The sequence below is a fragment of the Elgaria multicarinata genome, chromosome 16 (genome assembly GCF_023053635.1).
Source record: "Elgaria multicarinata webbii isolate HBS135686 ecotype San Diego chromosome 16, rElgMul1.1.pri, whole genome shotgun sequence".
NCBI classification, from domain to species: domain Eukaryota; kingdom Metazoa; phylum Chordata; class Lepidosauria; order Squamata; family Anguidae; genus Elgaria; species Elgaria multicarinata.
The window spans coordinates 29406625-29422659 of record NC_086186.1 but is presented as its reverse complement, the minus strand read 5'-3'; the positions used below and the strand labels follow the sequence as shown (position 1 = coordinate 29422659).

At 44.6% G+C, this 16035-nt stretch overlaps 1 protein-coding gene across 1 annotated transcript in view; it reads left to right on the top strand.

The window, feature by feature from the left end:
* ITGA11 (integrin subunit alpha 11) overlaps positions 1-16035 on the top strand; it is a 101339-nt gene that overhangs the window by 54257 nt on the left and 31047 nt on the right. The window contains exons 11-15 of the mRNA XM_063142347.1: positions 4102-4246; positions 6675-6823; positions 7798-7938; positions 10471-10674; positions 12379-12509. Coding sequence (XP_062998417.1) covers positions 4102-4246; positions 6675-6823; positions 7798-7938; positions 10471-10674; positions 12379-12509 — 770 coding nt within the window. The remainder of the gene's footprint in view (positions 1-4101; positions 4247-6674; positions 6824-7797; positions 7939-10470; positions 10675-12378; positions 12510-16035) is intronic.

The window sequence follows — 16035 nt, the reverse complement described above, 5'->3', positions numbered from 1 at the left end:
AATTTCCTGATGCAATTTGAAAGAAAAGCTATGAGCAAGTATCCAGAAACTCTCAAATATGTTTGTATTTCGCTCTTTATGGAAAGTGATACCAAGAAATGGCTCCTTCATTTGTTTTTGACAATGTGTTGACTGAAAATTGAGATGAACCCATTCTTTGGCATCTCTGAGCTGAATTTGTTCCCGGCAGAACTGCAGCGCAGGCAAACCTTGCTAGGGCCAATTCTACTATGAAGCAGCGTATTAAGAGAAAATGCTTGGCTGTTTAATTTATTGGGTTTTTTATTGTTGTTTATTAGGGGTGGGGAATCGCCATTAGGATTTTCAGCTACAAGCTTCTCTTGGTAAACATGTTGGCTGTAAGTCTATTCCTTCCTTGCCTATTAGCAGAAAGGCAAGACATAAACATAGTTAATTAATCAAGTAATTAATACAAAGTGCCTCCCAGGGAAAGTCTGAATTCTTCTGAAGGTTTCCAAGACAGTTGGACCCCTCCGTCCACAAGATATAAGGCAATATATAAATAAAGTTAATTGATTAAGTGATTAATCAATGCTTTAATACAAAGTGCCTTCCAGAGGAAGTCTGAATACTTCTGGAAATTTCCAAGACAGTTGGACCCCGCATGCAGGCCAGAGTGCCGGGGAACAATTTTTGTATCAGCCCGTGTAGCTGTAGGACATGCAGAAATTCATCCAGTGTATCTTTTCCCCATGACTGCATCGCCTTCCTAGACTAAAGCCACTCTGGTGGCATTTTTGCCTGGTGTAGTGCTGTTAAAGATACTGGAGTCCTGAGGGGGATTCCACACGTCGTACTGACGCCGCTTCCATGCGCCCCCAGTGCACCCCCAAAGCGATCGTGTAGCTTGCCTGGAAGAGACGAGGAAGAGGCGTCCTTGCCGCCGCCGCCACCCACCTACCTCCTCACCGGCCGGGTCGGAGAGTTCAGCGGAAGAAGGCGGGGTGGAGAGCTTCCTACCTCCTCGCCGGCCAGGTCGGAGAGCTCGGCCGAAGAAGGCGGGGTGGAGAGCTTCCTACCTCCTCGCCGGCCGGGTCGGAGAGCTCGGCCAAAGAAGGCGGGGTGGAGAGCTTCCTACCTCCTCGCCGGCCGGGTCGGAGAGCTTGGCCGAAGAAGGCGGGGTGGAGAGCTTCCTACCTCCTCGCCGGCCGGGTCGGAGAGCTCTCCACCCCGCCTTCTTCTGCCGAGCTCTCTGACCCGGCCGGCGAGGAGGTAGGTGGTGGCAGCGGCGGCAAGGACGCCTCTTCCTCGTCTCTTCGAACAGGCAAGCTACACAATCGCTTTGGGTGCGCACTGGGGGCGCATGGAAGCGGCGTCAGTACGACGTGTGGAATCCTCCCTGGCCATATTGACAGGAAAGGTCATAGCCCTACTTTCAGCCCATGGTACTTTTTGGCCACAAGAGTAGCTTTGAATTGAAATTGATTTTCTTTGCTGTTTTCACAAGGACAAGGCTGCTGGGTGTTTTGTTTTGTTTTTTTAGTTGTGCTGCCAAAATTGAGGAGTCTAGAGGAATTGGCAGGTCTTCGAATATTTCACTTGCTGACTTGGCAAGACCTTCCTTGCACATTCCCAAAGCCCTTTTAAATACTGGATGCTTTTCGAACTGTAGCTAAAATAGAGATTATAGCAAAATGTGCTGGACAGTTCTAGGTAACAATACCGAGAGCAACGCCAGTGGTTAGATGCCCAAGGAAGCTAATCTATGCGGGTGACAGAGTGACGGTCAGAGACTAGGATATGAAACGTTCAAGACGATCAAAAGAAAACTGCTCGACTCCCAGAATTACAGAATTGATTGTGTGTAGGATTTCAAGAAATGACAAATCTAATATTACAAGAATCTTAGGGGGTGAGAAGAGAAAGTTCTTGCGTGGAAAACCTTTATTTATTTATTTATTTTATTTATTTATTGCATTTTTATACCGCCCAATAGCCGAAGCTCTCTGGGCGGTTCACAAAAATTTTGTGAGGTGTTGCCTAGCAACAGGAGAGAGTAGGCTTAGCTGGTTCCCTCAGGGGAGAGGGGTGAGCAGCTTGAGGGCTGAGGGAGACAGTGGGCCCTGTTTTAGGGTTGTGAGTGGTTTGTTAAAGATACCAACACCACACCCTTCCTGCAACTGCCTGGCGCGGATTGAATATTCAAAATAGCACGTGCCACAGCCCAACATTAAGCCAGGGTGGGCTGCAGCGATTGTCTGAACTGGGTCAGACCTTTCAAAGGTAGCACAATGAGTATGTGGCATTTATTTATCTAAGAAATCTATACCCCACTTTTCCTCTCCAAAAAAAGAAATCTCTCAAAGCATCTTACAAGATATTGAAATTATAAAAACAACAGCTAATAATTAAAACACTTTTACAACAGTTGAAAGCAGAAGCAAAGACAATCCCACAAAGAGTGGCGACTAGTGATGATGACTTCTGGATACCAGTTGCTGGCGAACATGAGCGGGGGGGTGTGCTCTTGCACACATGTAGGGTGACCATATGGAAAGGAGGACCGGGCTCCTGTATCTTTAACAGTTGTATTGAAAAGGGAACTTCAGCAGGTGTTATTTGTACACATGCAGCACCTGGTGAAATTCCCTCTTCATCACAACAGTTAAACCTACAGAAGCCCTGACCTCTTTTGCATCTGGTCACTCTAGTTAAAGAGGGCAGGGCTCCTTCAGCTTTAACTGTTGTGATGAAGAGGGAATTTCACCAGGTACTGCATGCATACAAATGACTCCTGCTGAAATTCTGTTTTCTATACAACTGTTAAAGATACAGGAGCCCGGTCCTCCTTTCCACATGGTCACCCTAACTCATGTCCTACTTGTGGGCTTCCTATTTGGGCAGCTAGTTGGCCACTGTGGGAACAGTGCACTGGAACAGATGGGCCTTTTGTCTGATTGAGCAGGATTTTTCTTACGTTGTTAACTAAAACTAGCAACTAGTAAAATGCTTGTCTTCATCTGATCCTATCTATCTATCTGTTATAGTAATACTACCATATTTCTTTGATTCTAAGATGCACTTTTTCCCCATATAAACATCTCTAAAAACGGGGTGCGTCTTAGAATCACGGGTGCATTTATTATTTCTTAGAATCAAAGCTTTTTTTCTATTGGTGGTACTGAAATTAGTGTGCGTCTTACAGTCGATGGTGTCTTAGAATCGAAGGAATACGGTACTTCCTGACTGTTAGAACAGTATGACAATGGAACCAGTTACCTAGGGAGGTTGTGGGCTGTCCCACACTCGAGGCCTTCAAGAGGCAGCTGGACAACCATCTGTCAGGGATGCTTTAGAGTGGATTCCTGCATTGAGCAGGGGGTTGGACTCGATGGCCTTGTAGGCTCCTTCCAACTCTACTATTCTATGATTCTATGATTCTAATAAATGCAAAATCACTGTGTTAGATGGACTGATACACACACACACACACACAGGGCTTGATTTAGGCTTGGGCTTGGGAAACTGAGATTATCCCAACCCAATGATCTTGCACTCCTAGTGATGTCATCAGGAGCACAATGGGATTTCCAGGTGCTCTCCGGAAAGTGTGTGAGCCCACTGCTCAAACCCTGAATGGGTTTGCCACCACCTTCTCCCTTCACTCTGGCCTTGTAGCGATGCTAGTTGTAGCAACAATTGCAGCAGATAGAAGGACCTCCTGCCTGCTCTTCCCTGCCTCTTCCTCCTTTCTGGCACCTGGAACCTTTGTGTCCCAGGCATCCAGGGGAAAATAGTTTTCTAGACTCTAACATGCCAGTCTTCAGAAATAACAGGGGCATCTCCAGAACTTTAGCCATCCTGCCACTGTGGTTACAACCATCATTAGATTGGGTAAATGAAAGATGACGCAGGGCAGGGACGGGGAGTTCTTCTCTGGTTCAGATTATGATCCATGCTGGAGAATTGTGGGCAGCACCTCTAGTTAGATGTTGAATTGGAAATATTACAATGTAAAGCCACCATGATGCAGCAGAACTTTAAATTTTTATCACGAAGAAACACCCATACAAATATCTTAGGCACTGCCAATGGAAGGATGACTCCTTGTCCAACTATCAACTTTTTCCCCATGACTAGGATGGGATTCTGCTTGGAGCTGTGGGTGCATATGACTGGAATGGAGCAGTGCTCAAGGAGACCAGTAGTGGCAAAGTTGTTCCTCACCGAGAATCCTACCTCCAAGAGTTTCCGGAGGAACTGAAAAATCATGGAGCATATCTAGGTAAGAAGTGTGGCTAAAAACTGCCAGGCAAGAGAAGAAGTACTCCTCTTTGTACCTCATGCTACACAATGGCTTAGGCAGGGGCTGAAATACCAGCCATTTATTGTCCAGAGGGCACAAGACTCTGGATTGTGGCTAGCGTCTGCATCTGCAAAATGTATCCAAACATCTGCAGTGTCTGAGAGATGGAGCTTCTAGGTATTGTAGGACTGTTTCTTTATTTGTTACAGGAATTTATATCCCATCTTTTTCCATACTGTTACCCAAGCCGGCTAACAACCATAAAAACACAATGTAATGACATATCGTAAATATGTAAGAACAGATAAAAAATAACAGCAGCCAGTCAAAACTAAAAGCGAATAAACAGTATACAAATAGATGACTCAGACTAAAACAAAGGCCAGCCAAACAGAACGCTCTTTGCAGCTGTCAGGAATAGTTAAGGCACAGCCATGGGGACTTGAACCTTTTAGCAAAAATGTAATTAGAAGTAGTCTGGAAGGCTTTGGGCCTGGTTGGCCTCTGGTATGTTACAATCTGTGTGAGTCAATGTCTGCCAGTCTTCTCAGAGCAGAGTTGTAGGAGTGCTTCTTCTCCCCGCAAGCTTCCTGCTTGCTTCAGCTGTGGTAGAGAAGCTGTCTGTGAGAAATTGATAGAGAAAAGATGGGAGTTTGAAGATGATGCTTCAATCTCCCAGAATGAAGCATCATCTTCAATCAGTGCCACCTGTTTGGACAGGGGCATTGCTGAAAGGCCAAAGCCCCTGTCTATCAAGTGGTCTGGAAGAGGCCTACGCCTCCCTTTTTAAGGTGGTGCAAAAGTGAGGAGCCTTTGCTAGGAACATCTGCTCTGCATTCCTGGAAAACCTCCCTGTTTGGATCCATCATCATCTGAGACTCTGGGGGTACTCTGAACATGCTCCCTCCTAAGTGAACTTTGGATTACTAGGAACTTGCCATGAAAAGTACTGTGAAGCTTTTCATAGACTTGAACTCTTGTTTGCTGTGGATTGTGTTATTTGTTTGTCGTCAGCTCAGTGCACCAGCAGACTGGGCTTGGTCACTGGATCTTGATTATTGGATCTTCTCTCCTCTGCCTGGACTCACGCAGCGAGGAAGAGTTGGCCATGCAAAAGCTGTGGCATGGAACTCTTTGCGTTTGAGGGTGTACCTTTCCCCGTGATCTTTTTTATTATTATTTATTTATTTATTTATATAGCACCATCCGTGTACATGGTGCTGTACAGAGTAAAACAATAAAATAGCAAAACTCTGCCGCATAGGCTTACATTCTAATAAGCCTTAACCATGTTCCCTTTGTCACCAACGTATGATCCAAGGTTGGACTAGCTCTCTCTGGGCGGTTTGTTGCTCCTTTGATTGCCTGAGGGATCATGCCAGTAATCTCCCCCACCCACCCCCTGCTTGTCTGGGTTTGGAACCCATGTGTGGATTGAGCTCCCCTTGTGTTCAGAACTGTGGGGATGGCAATATGGAGACCACATTGAAGGAGATTTCATCACGGTAGTAGTGCTTAACTTTTGACTGTTCTGGAATGTCTTGAAGCCTACAGCTACTGACCATCAACTATATGATTTCTGAAGTGTGTAACCATTATGGTTTGCTGTGTGATTTCCTGAAAAAAAAGAAGTCTCACTGATTTGGGTGTCCAGTGTCAGTTTGCCAGAATGGCTCAGTTCAGACAACACATTTCGCAACAGTGGTTTTAGACCTCCACGGAGCAGTTTTTACACCACTGTTGAGAAATGTGTTGTCTGGAGGGGAAACTCCACACAACGGTGGAGTTTTTGGGAAAACACTCCATGCAGAATATCCATGCTGTGCAGAGGTGAGTTCCTGCACAACTGTTGTGTGGCAGGCTCTGTGGACTTTTCTGTTGTATTGAGCTGACTTTTCCCACTGGCTACAGAGTTCCCTGGCAAGAGCTGTAAAAGGAGCGAGTACCGCTCTAGGAGAGCTGCCGGGATTGGGTTTTTTTTGCAGGAATGGCTGATGGGATACCATTGGGAGGACTGGGGGAAGAAAGAGGGTGGAGGAACTGCCAATCAAACATTGTGATGTATTTTACTCAACTGCACGGTAGCCCACAGTCATACAATGGTGGAGTTAGAACATGTTGTGTGGGGAGGGCCTCCTAAAAACTCAGCTGTTGAGTGGAGTTTTCACACTGCGTTGACTAACATGTTGTCTGAACTGAGCCAGTTTGTGATTGCCGGAGGGACCGGGAGGCCTGACAGGAGCTTGGTGGAAGCCTGGCAAGGGCACCATAGAGGTTTCCCTTGATCTTGACGGTAGAATATAGATCAGAGATGGTATCTTTAAAAATTGTTGTTATTTTGATACTTGCACTGTCTGTCGGTGGCTCCCTGTGCATAACATGCTGTACTGTTGTGTGTGTGTTGTAGGTTACACCGTCACTTCAGTAGTGTCAACAAGACTTGACAGGATGTACGTAGCAGGAGCACCCCGATTCAACCACACAGGGAAAGTTATCATTTTCACAATGCACACCAACCGGAACCTTACCATCCACCACTCACTGAAAGGAGAACAGGTAATGGGTGTTGTTGGGGTCCATTGCTTTAAGAGTGGGCGGGGCTGCTGAATGAGACAGAGGTTCTAAATGTCGCAGAATATCAAAACAGTTCCATTAATCCAGTAAAAGATGGGTCACTTCACAAGGAGCCTATTCAAGAGTTTGTAGTCATGTGTCCACCTTAGCAATTAAAATGCAGCTAGAGAATCTCCAGTAGTACAATTTTTAAGTAAGCAGATGTCTTGCCTTTATAGATGCAGAGATAAGCTTGAAAACCTGTGGGCCAATTCCTTAATATCCTGGGGCAATGAGTTCCATAGGTAGATGTGTAGTGTTTGCCACCAACAGGGCCTATCCTCCAAGTATTGATTTCATGGTTGTAAATAAAGCCCTTAATGTTGTGGGCATCACAATTTCCTGCAGCAATGAGTTGAACTGGTAGGTGATGGGTTGGATGGAGACTTCCTTTTGCTTGTTACTTCTAGGTTTCGAAGGGTGACCTTGAGTTTTTGTATTTTGAAAAGTTTGAAAAAGTGAAATGGGGTTAGAAAGCAATGCCAAATCTTCCACATAGTTGAATAGAGGCATAATTTTGTCTGAAAAGGAATGCCGCCCTGGAAGTCAGTCAAGAAACTGTAGACTTCTGGTTATCCTTTACTTGATGCAAATAGGCTTGAATCCCATTGTAAATAAATTAATCATTCTTGCCATAGATTCTGGGCAAAAAGGATCCAATAAGCATAAAGTAATATCATAGACAGAAGCAATGAATATGACCCTTAATCTTCCAGGATCAATTTTTTAAATCTGTATTTTTTTTTCCAGGAGAGATGTCTAGACAAGGAGATGATGGATTGTTTCCGTTTAGAAATACCTCTCGTTCCAACAGTATCATTCCAGATACCATTAATTTCTTGGAAACATGTGTAAATATCAAAAGAAACAGCACTGTAGTAGCCCTCATTCCACACATACTTTTCTATCTTTTTCAGATTGGCGCCTATTATGGAAGTGAAATCAATTCTGTAGACGTCGATGGTGATGGGGTCACTGATGTTTTGTTGGTCGGAGCCCCGATGTATTTCAGTGAAGGAAGAGAGAGAGGAAAAGTGTATGTCTACACTCTAAAAGAGGTAATTTACTTGGTCTTGTGCCCACAAACTGGCATTTCACTCATAACAATAAAAGCCTTCTTCCTTCCTCACATTCTGGTGGCCACTACATATTTTGTATGGGTTTTTATTTTAAGTTTTTATTGTTATATTCTTTGATTCAGTTAAGATTTTTTCTTAGGATTGCTGTATTCATTGTTTTTTTTGTAAAGTACTGACCTAATTTATTTAATGTACAGTGCTTTCTAATGAATTATTATTATTATTATTATTATTATTATTACCACCTGTGTAATGTGTGGGCCAAATGAGACATGAAGTTAATTGCATAAAAGCAAATTTACATTCACATTTTTGAATTTAGTAAGCAGTCTTAGGACCACGGGAAGTGGGGAAAGGGGAGTTTTAATCCTCTCTCTCCCCTGCCTCTCCAAAGGTGCTATCTGCATCTCGAGGGAAACCTCCACGGCAAAAAGAACGTGTTAAACTCACCATCCCCACCCCCTTGATCCCAACATTGCTCAAGCTTCCCCACAATGCAGCTGGACAACCCTCTGTCAGGGATGCTTTAGGGTGGATTCCTGCATTGAGCAGGGGGTTGGACTCGATGGCCTTGTAGGCCCCTTCCAACTCTGCTATTCTATGATTCTATGATTCTACTTACTTAACAAAAAATATGCACATGAATTGCATTCACCCAATTAACATGTCTAGTTTAGCCCAGAATGTAAAACCTAGGCATATGAGTATGAGTAGAATGAGTATCTATTTTTAAAAGTGTGTCCAACAGCTTTCATATTCCATATTAAGACAATACCTGACTCTCGGGACATCAAAATGATGCAGCTTTAGGCATTTCCAGATCTCTTCATCAGATAAGATGTTACAAAAAACAGGGGAAAGGTGGTGGAAAAAGGCTGGGGGGGGGGCAGTCTGATTTCACGCTGAAGTCCTGCAGTCTGCAGGCTGAGAGCCTTAAGATGAAATGTGGGAGGAGGTTGCAGGCATTCAAATTAGACTTTATCGGGTGCTTTGGTGGTTCAGGATGCATGTGGGACTGTCCTAAGGACTGCTGAGATGAAGAAGAACAAACAAATAATGGTTGATGCCTCATTTTTGAAATTATAGCATCTAGCTGTCAGTCAGAACTGTCTCCATCCTTAAGAAAAACACATTGGTTCCTTAGTAGGTGGAAAACAGATGAAGAGAGAAACAAGAAACTAATTTTAGATGATAGACTAGCTAAAATGTCAATAGAAGCCAAATTGGGTAGGTTTACCTAGTAGCTGCAGGGGATGAAAGCTCAGAGAATAAAGAACCATCTTTAGGTCGTATTGAAGCCTCTCCCTCCACTGACAGATCCCACTAGAGAAACAACTAAATTCTGTATTTTTCCAAATCACACAAAAAGCAAAGTTAGATGCATTGGCCATAAAAATAAATAAATCCAAACTCCATATTAGAGCAATACCTTTATTTGGCCATCTCAAAGGCCACCCAAAATGTACAAGCTCCATCAGGCAAAGTGTTACAAAAAATGAAATGGAGAGAGGGAGCAGGCCCATGTGAGCCACCTTGGGTTCCTTGCAAGAGGAAAAAAGTGGGACATAAACGTAATAAAATAAATGAAACAAATAAAAATAAAGGGCAGGTTCAGTAATGAGAGGGGGGAAGGCTGACAATGCTGAAGTCATGAAGTCTGTGTGGTGAGAGTCTTAAGATGAAATGTGGTAAGAGGTTGCAGACTTTCAAATAAGGTTACACCAGGGGAACATCGTGGTTTCAGGCTACATCTGGGGTTGCTGGGATGAAGAAAGAAACATTTACACATGGCTCATAAACAGATCCAGGGGCCGCTCCACTCAAGGGCCATCGGTAGGTGTCTCGTAGGAGAGCACCTTCTGCAGCCATCTTCTGCCTCAGCGGGACAGAAGAAGCCTGCTGTTAGCAGTGTTCTTTAGCAAAAGTTTGGATCCGGTTATTCAAGGACATAATTGAATGGGAAAGGAAAAATAGACCTCAGCGTAAGCCTTTGCTGTGGTATTGGCTAATTCTTTCTTGACTCATGAAGGAAAAGGCTCCCAGAATAAGGAAAGAGAGGCGAACTGTTTTCCCTAACTAGGAACTCATTTACTGGCCTGGGTATCCTTTTTCTCCAGGAATTCAGACTATGAGGTAAGAACTAAAAATAAAATGTTGGAAGAAGGAGGAAAACCATCTCATCTTGCATGAGGTTTAAGACTCTGGCAAAGGTGGTAAAGCAGACTGACCATTGGTAGGGAAGCAGTAACATTCACTCCATCATTCTTTAGGCCTCGTGTTTATTCCTTCTGTGGCTGAAAAAACTTCAGAGGTATAATCAGGAATGCAAGGAACTTATATCCCTTTCTTCATCTCGTGTCTGTTTTTTTCTGAGCGAAAACCTAACTGCAAATTTCATTTTGTACGTTTTGGTTAGGAAATAGGCTAACTGTCAAGGGTGATGTGTGTGTTTTTCCAGTGTTTGCTGATAACTTTTTCTTTTCATTTCTTCATTTTGTCCTGTCTTTAAAGGACCAATTTATTTCCAACGGGACTCTGAAAGATCTGCAAAGTTACCAAAACTCCAGGTTTGGTTCCTGCATTGCGTCCGTCTCTGACTTGAACCAGGATTCTTACAATGATGTTGTTGTGGGCGCACCTCTTGAGGAGGAGCATCAGGGAGCAATATACATCTTCCATGGCTACAAGGAAAACCTCCTACGGAAATATAAGCAGGTAGAGTTCATTTGTAGGCTGAAAGGAGAAAATAATAATATTGTGATGAAATTGGGAGATGGACCATGTATGGCTGGATCAACTATAGGCAATAGGTTGCCACTTGCTAAGGGGATGCAAGAGTTAAGCCCATTGTGTCTTGATACAGGAGCATTTAGGGGATGTTCTGAATCAGGAAAACTAATCAGAGAAGGTGGCAGAACTCCTCCGACTTGCAGCTAATATAGGTATGTGTGTGAAAGAGACTGTGGTTTTTATTATCTATAACTGCGGAGCTCCACAGATACAGATAAGAAAAATAAATAGAAATGGGGCTGGGTGGGGAGGAACGAGCAGCCAGAGGGAGGAGATGTGGTTCGCCCAGTCCCTCTCGCGTCCTCCTCTGGCTGCCTCGTTCCTTCCCCCCACCCCACTTTTGTTTTGATTAATTGTATCTGCAGAACTCCGCAGTTACAGATTATTAAAAAGTGGGGGGAAGGAATGGCCCCGTTCCTCTCCCCCCGCACCATTTTTATTTTACTTTTCCAAAAGCACGTAGCCAGAAAATTCACACTTGCCTTCCTTCCCGTGCAGATGTCGGGAAGGAAAGCAAACGCGGGCGCAAGGCACCTCGCAGCGCCAAAGCGCCACCGTAAAGACGGGGGCTAGGTTCACATGATTATGGAGGGGAAGTAAGCCACGGTGGCTTATTTTCCCACTCCACTCATGCGAGACGCCTAATTACCACAATGATCCTCACCGGGCATGGGTTGTCCTGACATTCTGGGGTGGTATACAAACCTCCCTGAAACCCATGGCTCCTTCTCAGGTTGCTGGGTGCTTTGTAAACCATCCCAGCCACCTACCCTTGCCAGGTTCAGACGTCAGGACAACCTACTCCCAGCGAGGGCAATTATAGAGTTTCATCAGACGCACGCTCGCTACTGCCCACTTCCAAAGGTGTGCGCGTCCTTTAGACGACGTCAGCCTCCCATGCACCTCCCGTTCCTGCCACTTGTTTTTCCATCACAAAATAGACTCCTTTTAATTCACCCTTTTAAAAAACAACAACAGAACGTGCTGCAATCTCCTGCTGTATGCAGGAAATGTGGTGCAATTAAAATGGCCTCTGAACGGGCCACATGGTCTTTGTTTACTTCCTCTTTCCCCAACTGGGAAGAAAAAGGAAGTAATGAGGGACAAAACCAGGGACGGTAAGGAAAAGCGATTTCCCCCAAAGTGTTGATGATACCCGTTAAGTGGCTCACAACCAGCATGTGCAGGGAGGAAAAATAACCTACCCTGGCTTATTTTCCTTCCATGATCATGCGTGCGCACCCAGTATCAAGCATTGCCCATCAAAGGAGCTCATGCACCAGGCTTGGAGAGGTTGACTGCAGGAGATGCAGGAGCACTGCTGACCATTGGGGTAGTCAGCACTGGGTTGGAAGGACCAGTGATACATGGCAATGAAATGCTGACACATTTTGAATTAATTTATTAACCTATTAGGCACACACCTGTGACATCCTATTATATGCTGAGGGTGGGGTGGGGGGCGTGGAGGAGGAATGTTGAAAAAGTTTAAACCATGAGACTGCAACAGCACATAGATATACATGCAGATGTATTTTGGATATACCCACTTGTGAAAACATGCCATCACTTTTGTACAAGTTTTTTGTGTCAGAATATTGAACAGTTTTTCCTTCTGTAATTTTTCAGAGAATAGCGGCCGCTGACCTTTCTCCAGGCTTAATGTATTTTGGGTGCAGCATCCATGGGAATTTGGATCTGAATGAAGATGGGCTCATAGACCTTGCTGTTGGCTCACTTGGAAGCGCCATCATATTATGGTTGGTCGTGTTGAATTTACGGCTGTTTACAGCAATTTTCGAAATAACGCTTGTGTGCTGAATTCCACTCCCACTCCAGTCTTACAAGTGTGCGTAGCTGAGAATATACAGCTCCAAGAGGCAATATAGCCAGAGCGACATCCTCTGCCCGGCTAGGCTGTCTGCAGTGACTTAGCTGTTCCTATTAGGGCAGTCTCCCAGTTAAAGAAATCTTAGTTGATTAATCATATGAGTTTAATCAATTAAGTCTGCATATATTTTCCTATGAATAAAACAATAGTTTGGAATAAAATGGCATTTTCTCTTTTTGGTGATGCACATGTGTCACCACAGGCATCATCTTAGAAGAGCCCTTTCTTTCTTCTTGCATCTCACTTTTACCGTTTACTTTCCCCCCTTTTCCCTCTCTACAGCCAGGACATCTCCAGTCCTGGAGATGACAGAAACCATCGTGCCTTATTCCGCCCCGCCCCCAATGCCTGCTGGGCAGATTAGCATAATCACCGCAGCAGCTCAGCAAGACATGTTGTATGAACCTGGCCAGGTTGGCTTGTTGCCATGGGTAACAAACCATCCAGAACCTATGGCCTGTTGTAGCGTTCTGGGTGATTTTTTACCCATGGCAACGAGCTACCCTGGCCAGGTTTGCAAGACATGACAAGCCCCTGCTGTGGCGGGGAGCTAGGCTAATCCCTCTGGCATGCAACTGGCACTCTTGGGAGAGGGGAAATAAGCCTCTGTGTGGCTCATTTCCCATTTGTAGCTGTGCAAACCAAGGGCTTGTCTATATGGCATCTTTAACCCGTCTTTAACGCTCATTTTCCCGTTTTACGTCACACGACAAAGCCGCATATTCGCTGCAGCGCCGGGTTTCACATGAGATAATGCGCATATTTGAATTTGCAATATAATACGACTTTTGGATCATGTCCGACTTTGCACCCCATTATGTGTATGTGTCCAGGAAGGAGTAAAGTTGCATTTTGACATGTGGGCGGACCTGTGGGGCTAAGACAACGTGATTGGCCAATTTCCCACTTTCGCACCTATCTGCTGCCTCGTTCCTTTGCACCCTTTTTTTAGCTCTGAGACAGCTTAAAACAATGAGGGAAAACAGGCAGGCAGAGGAAGGAAACGTCTTCCATCCCCTCTCACCACCTCCTCTGCTGCCTGTTTAAGTTGCAGCTTAAAACAATGAGTGAGCGTGGGAAGAGTGAGTGTGTGTACGTGCATGCGCGTCTCTGTGCGTGTGTGTACACGTGTGTGGGAGAAAGAACAGGGATGTATGTGTGGGCGCTCCAGTGGGCGCCTTGCTCCTTCTCCTGTGTGTGTGTGTGTGTGCGCACACGTGTGTGAGTGCACTCTGCTCTCTCACACTCTCCCCTGTGGCAAGTGCGCCCTGCGAGAGAGCTTAAAACCGTGGGGGGGAACAGGCAGGCAAGGAAGGAGACGTCCCCCCCTCTTGCAACCCCCTCGGCTGCCTTGTTCCTCCCCACCCCCCACCCCCCATTTATAATTGCACTGAAAAAAGATTCAGGACATAAATCGCTGTTGCTGCTGCAGTGTGACGTTCTTTTTCACATTCGAATCAACAAAAAATCAGGTTAAAATTAAAAGAGAAGCAATCCCGCTGTCTTATAGATGAGGGCCAAGCCTATGGTACAGTGCAACTCAGTAGCCTTCTCCTAAAGTTTTGATGGGGCTGCTGTTGTAATTTTTTAGTATTTGCGTTTTGTAGGTTTTTCTTCTGCTCTTCGGCTTTTATTAGTAAGTAATTTGTTAACAGGATGTTATTTGTGTGTTATTAAGATTTTTTGAATTTTGTAAATTCATAGAGCATACGCCTTGAGGGGGATTTTTGTCCTGTCGGTGGTCTATAAGCCTCCTTAAATAGCCTGAGGATAGCACTTCAGATGAAATGGACTTATTAGTCCATAATAACTCTGTTGCAGTACAATCTTATATATGTCTCCTCAGATGTAATCCCCACTGAGCTCAATGCCCACTTACTTCTAGGTAAGTAAGTGGGCATAGCATTGCAGCCTTATACTACAATCCTATACTCAGGCCCAGCCGTCACGCTTTCATTGTGCGAAGGGATTAGCTGCTGCCACCCCGATGCACCAAAAGCACGGGTTTCGGTTTATAACAGTTTCAACAACTATTGGGGCCCAGGACACACTCCATAGACAGTTTTCAAAATGTTTTCAAAGTGCCTTATCTTGCTTGGTATAGATCTGGGGGGGGATCCGCACGTCGCTTCCAGAGCGCTTCTATGCGACCCCAGTGCACCCCGAAAATGATAGTCTGACTTCCCTGTAAAAGAAACGACGAAGAGCCGTCCATGACGCCGACGAGGAGAGCTCTCTGCCGGTGAGGAGAGCTCGGCAAAAGAAGGCCGCCTTCTTTTGCCGAGCTCTCCTCGCCGGCAGAGAGCTCTCCTCGTCGGCGTCGGCGTCATGGACGGCTCTTCGTCGTTTCTTTTACAGGGAAGTCAGACTATCATTTTCGGGGTGCACTGGGGTCGCATAGAAGCGCTCTGGGAGCGACGTGCGGATCCCCTCTGGCCACACACAGAGAGAGAGTATTTATCAATCTATTGGGGAATCTTTTTAATCAATCGAAAGGTTTAGATTAATCAAACTGATAATTAACTTAGTGTTTCAACCCTAGCTCTCATTGAACCTTCTCAGTCATCCCCAGCGTATCCCTGAGAAATAGATTAGTCTTAAAGACAATGCTTTGCTCAAGGTCACCCAGCGAGCCTCATAGCAAAGTGGGGATTTAAACATAGATTTCCCTCATCTAAACCAGAGTTGAAATTAAATTGGAGGGGAAATTATTCAGCAGGTTTTGTTAATGTTATGTCTGCTTGCAAAGATTTGATTTATATTCTAATTAAAATGTCATTACAACATTCCTAGCAGTAGATGATGCTGGATTTTAGATATTTTGAAAATCAGGGTGAAGAATACAGACTTTTGCAAATTAATACTAATTTTTTGCAAACTTATACTAACTTTTGCAAGCTAATTGGAAATTAGCCAAATTATGAATTGGTTTGCACTTTCCTTTCAGCTCTAATCCAGACACAATATTATTCATCCAGTGTGCCATATATAATCACCTTCGTAAGGTTACTGAGAAATATTTGGTGTGTAGCAAAGGTGGAACTGGCTGTTTGGTGACCCAATACCTTTAAAAATGCTGGAATAAATTTTTTTTATGGTTTGTTGCCTTAACTGTGGTTAAAATCACAAAGGTACCATGGTTTAGATGGCTGAGTTAAGCTGTGCTTTCAGAGTACATATGTAAGAAGACCACACTGAGATCTACTTTTCCCCCTGCAATCAGAAAGCTTGGAGAGCCAGGGAAATTGCCTTAACCATGGTTTACTCATTACAAAGGTAAAACTTCATCATGGTTAATACAAAGCCACTTCAAACCATGAAGTATTTCAAAGCTTGCATTCTTGAGGAAGACTATGAAAGCATATGCCATAATCAATGTTAGTCCTGCTAGAGGA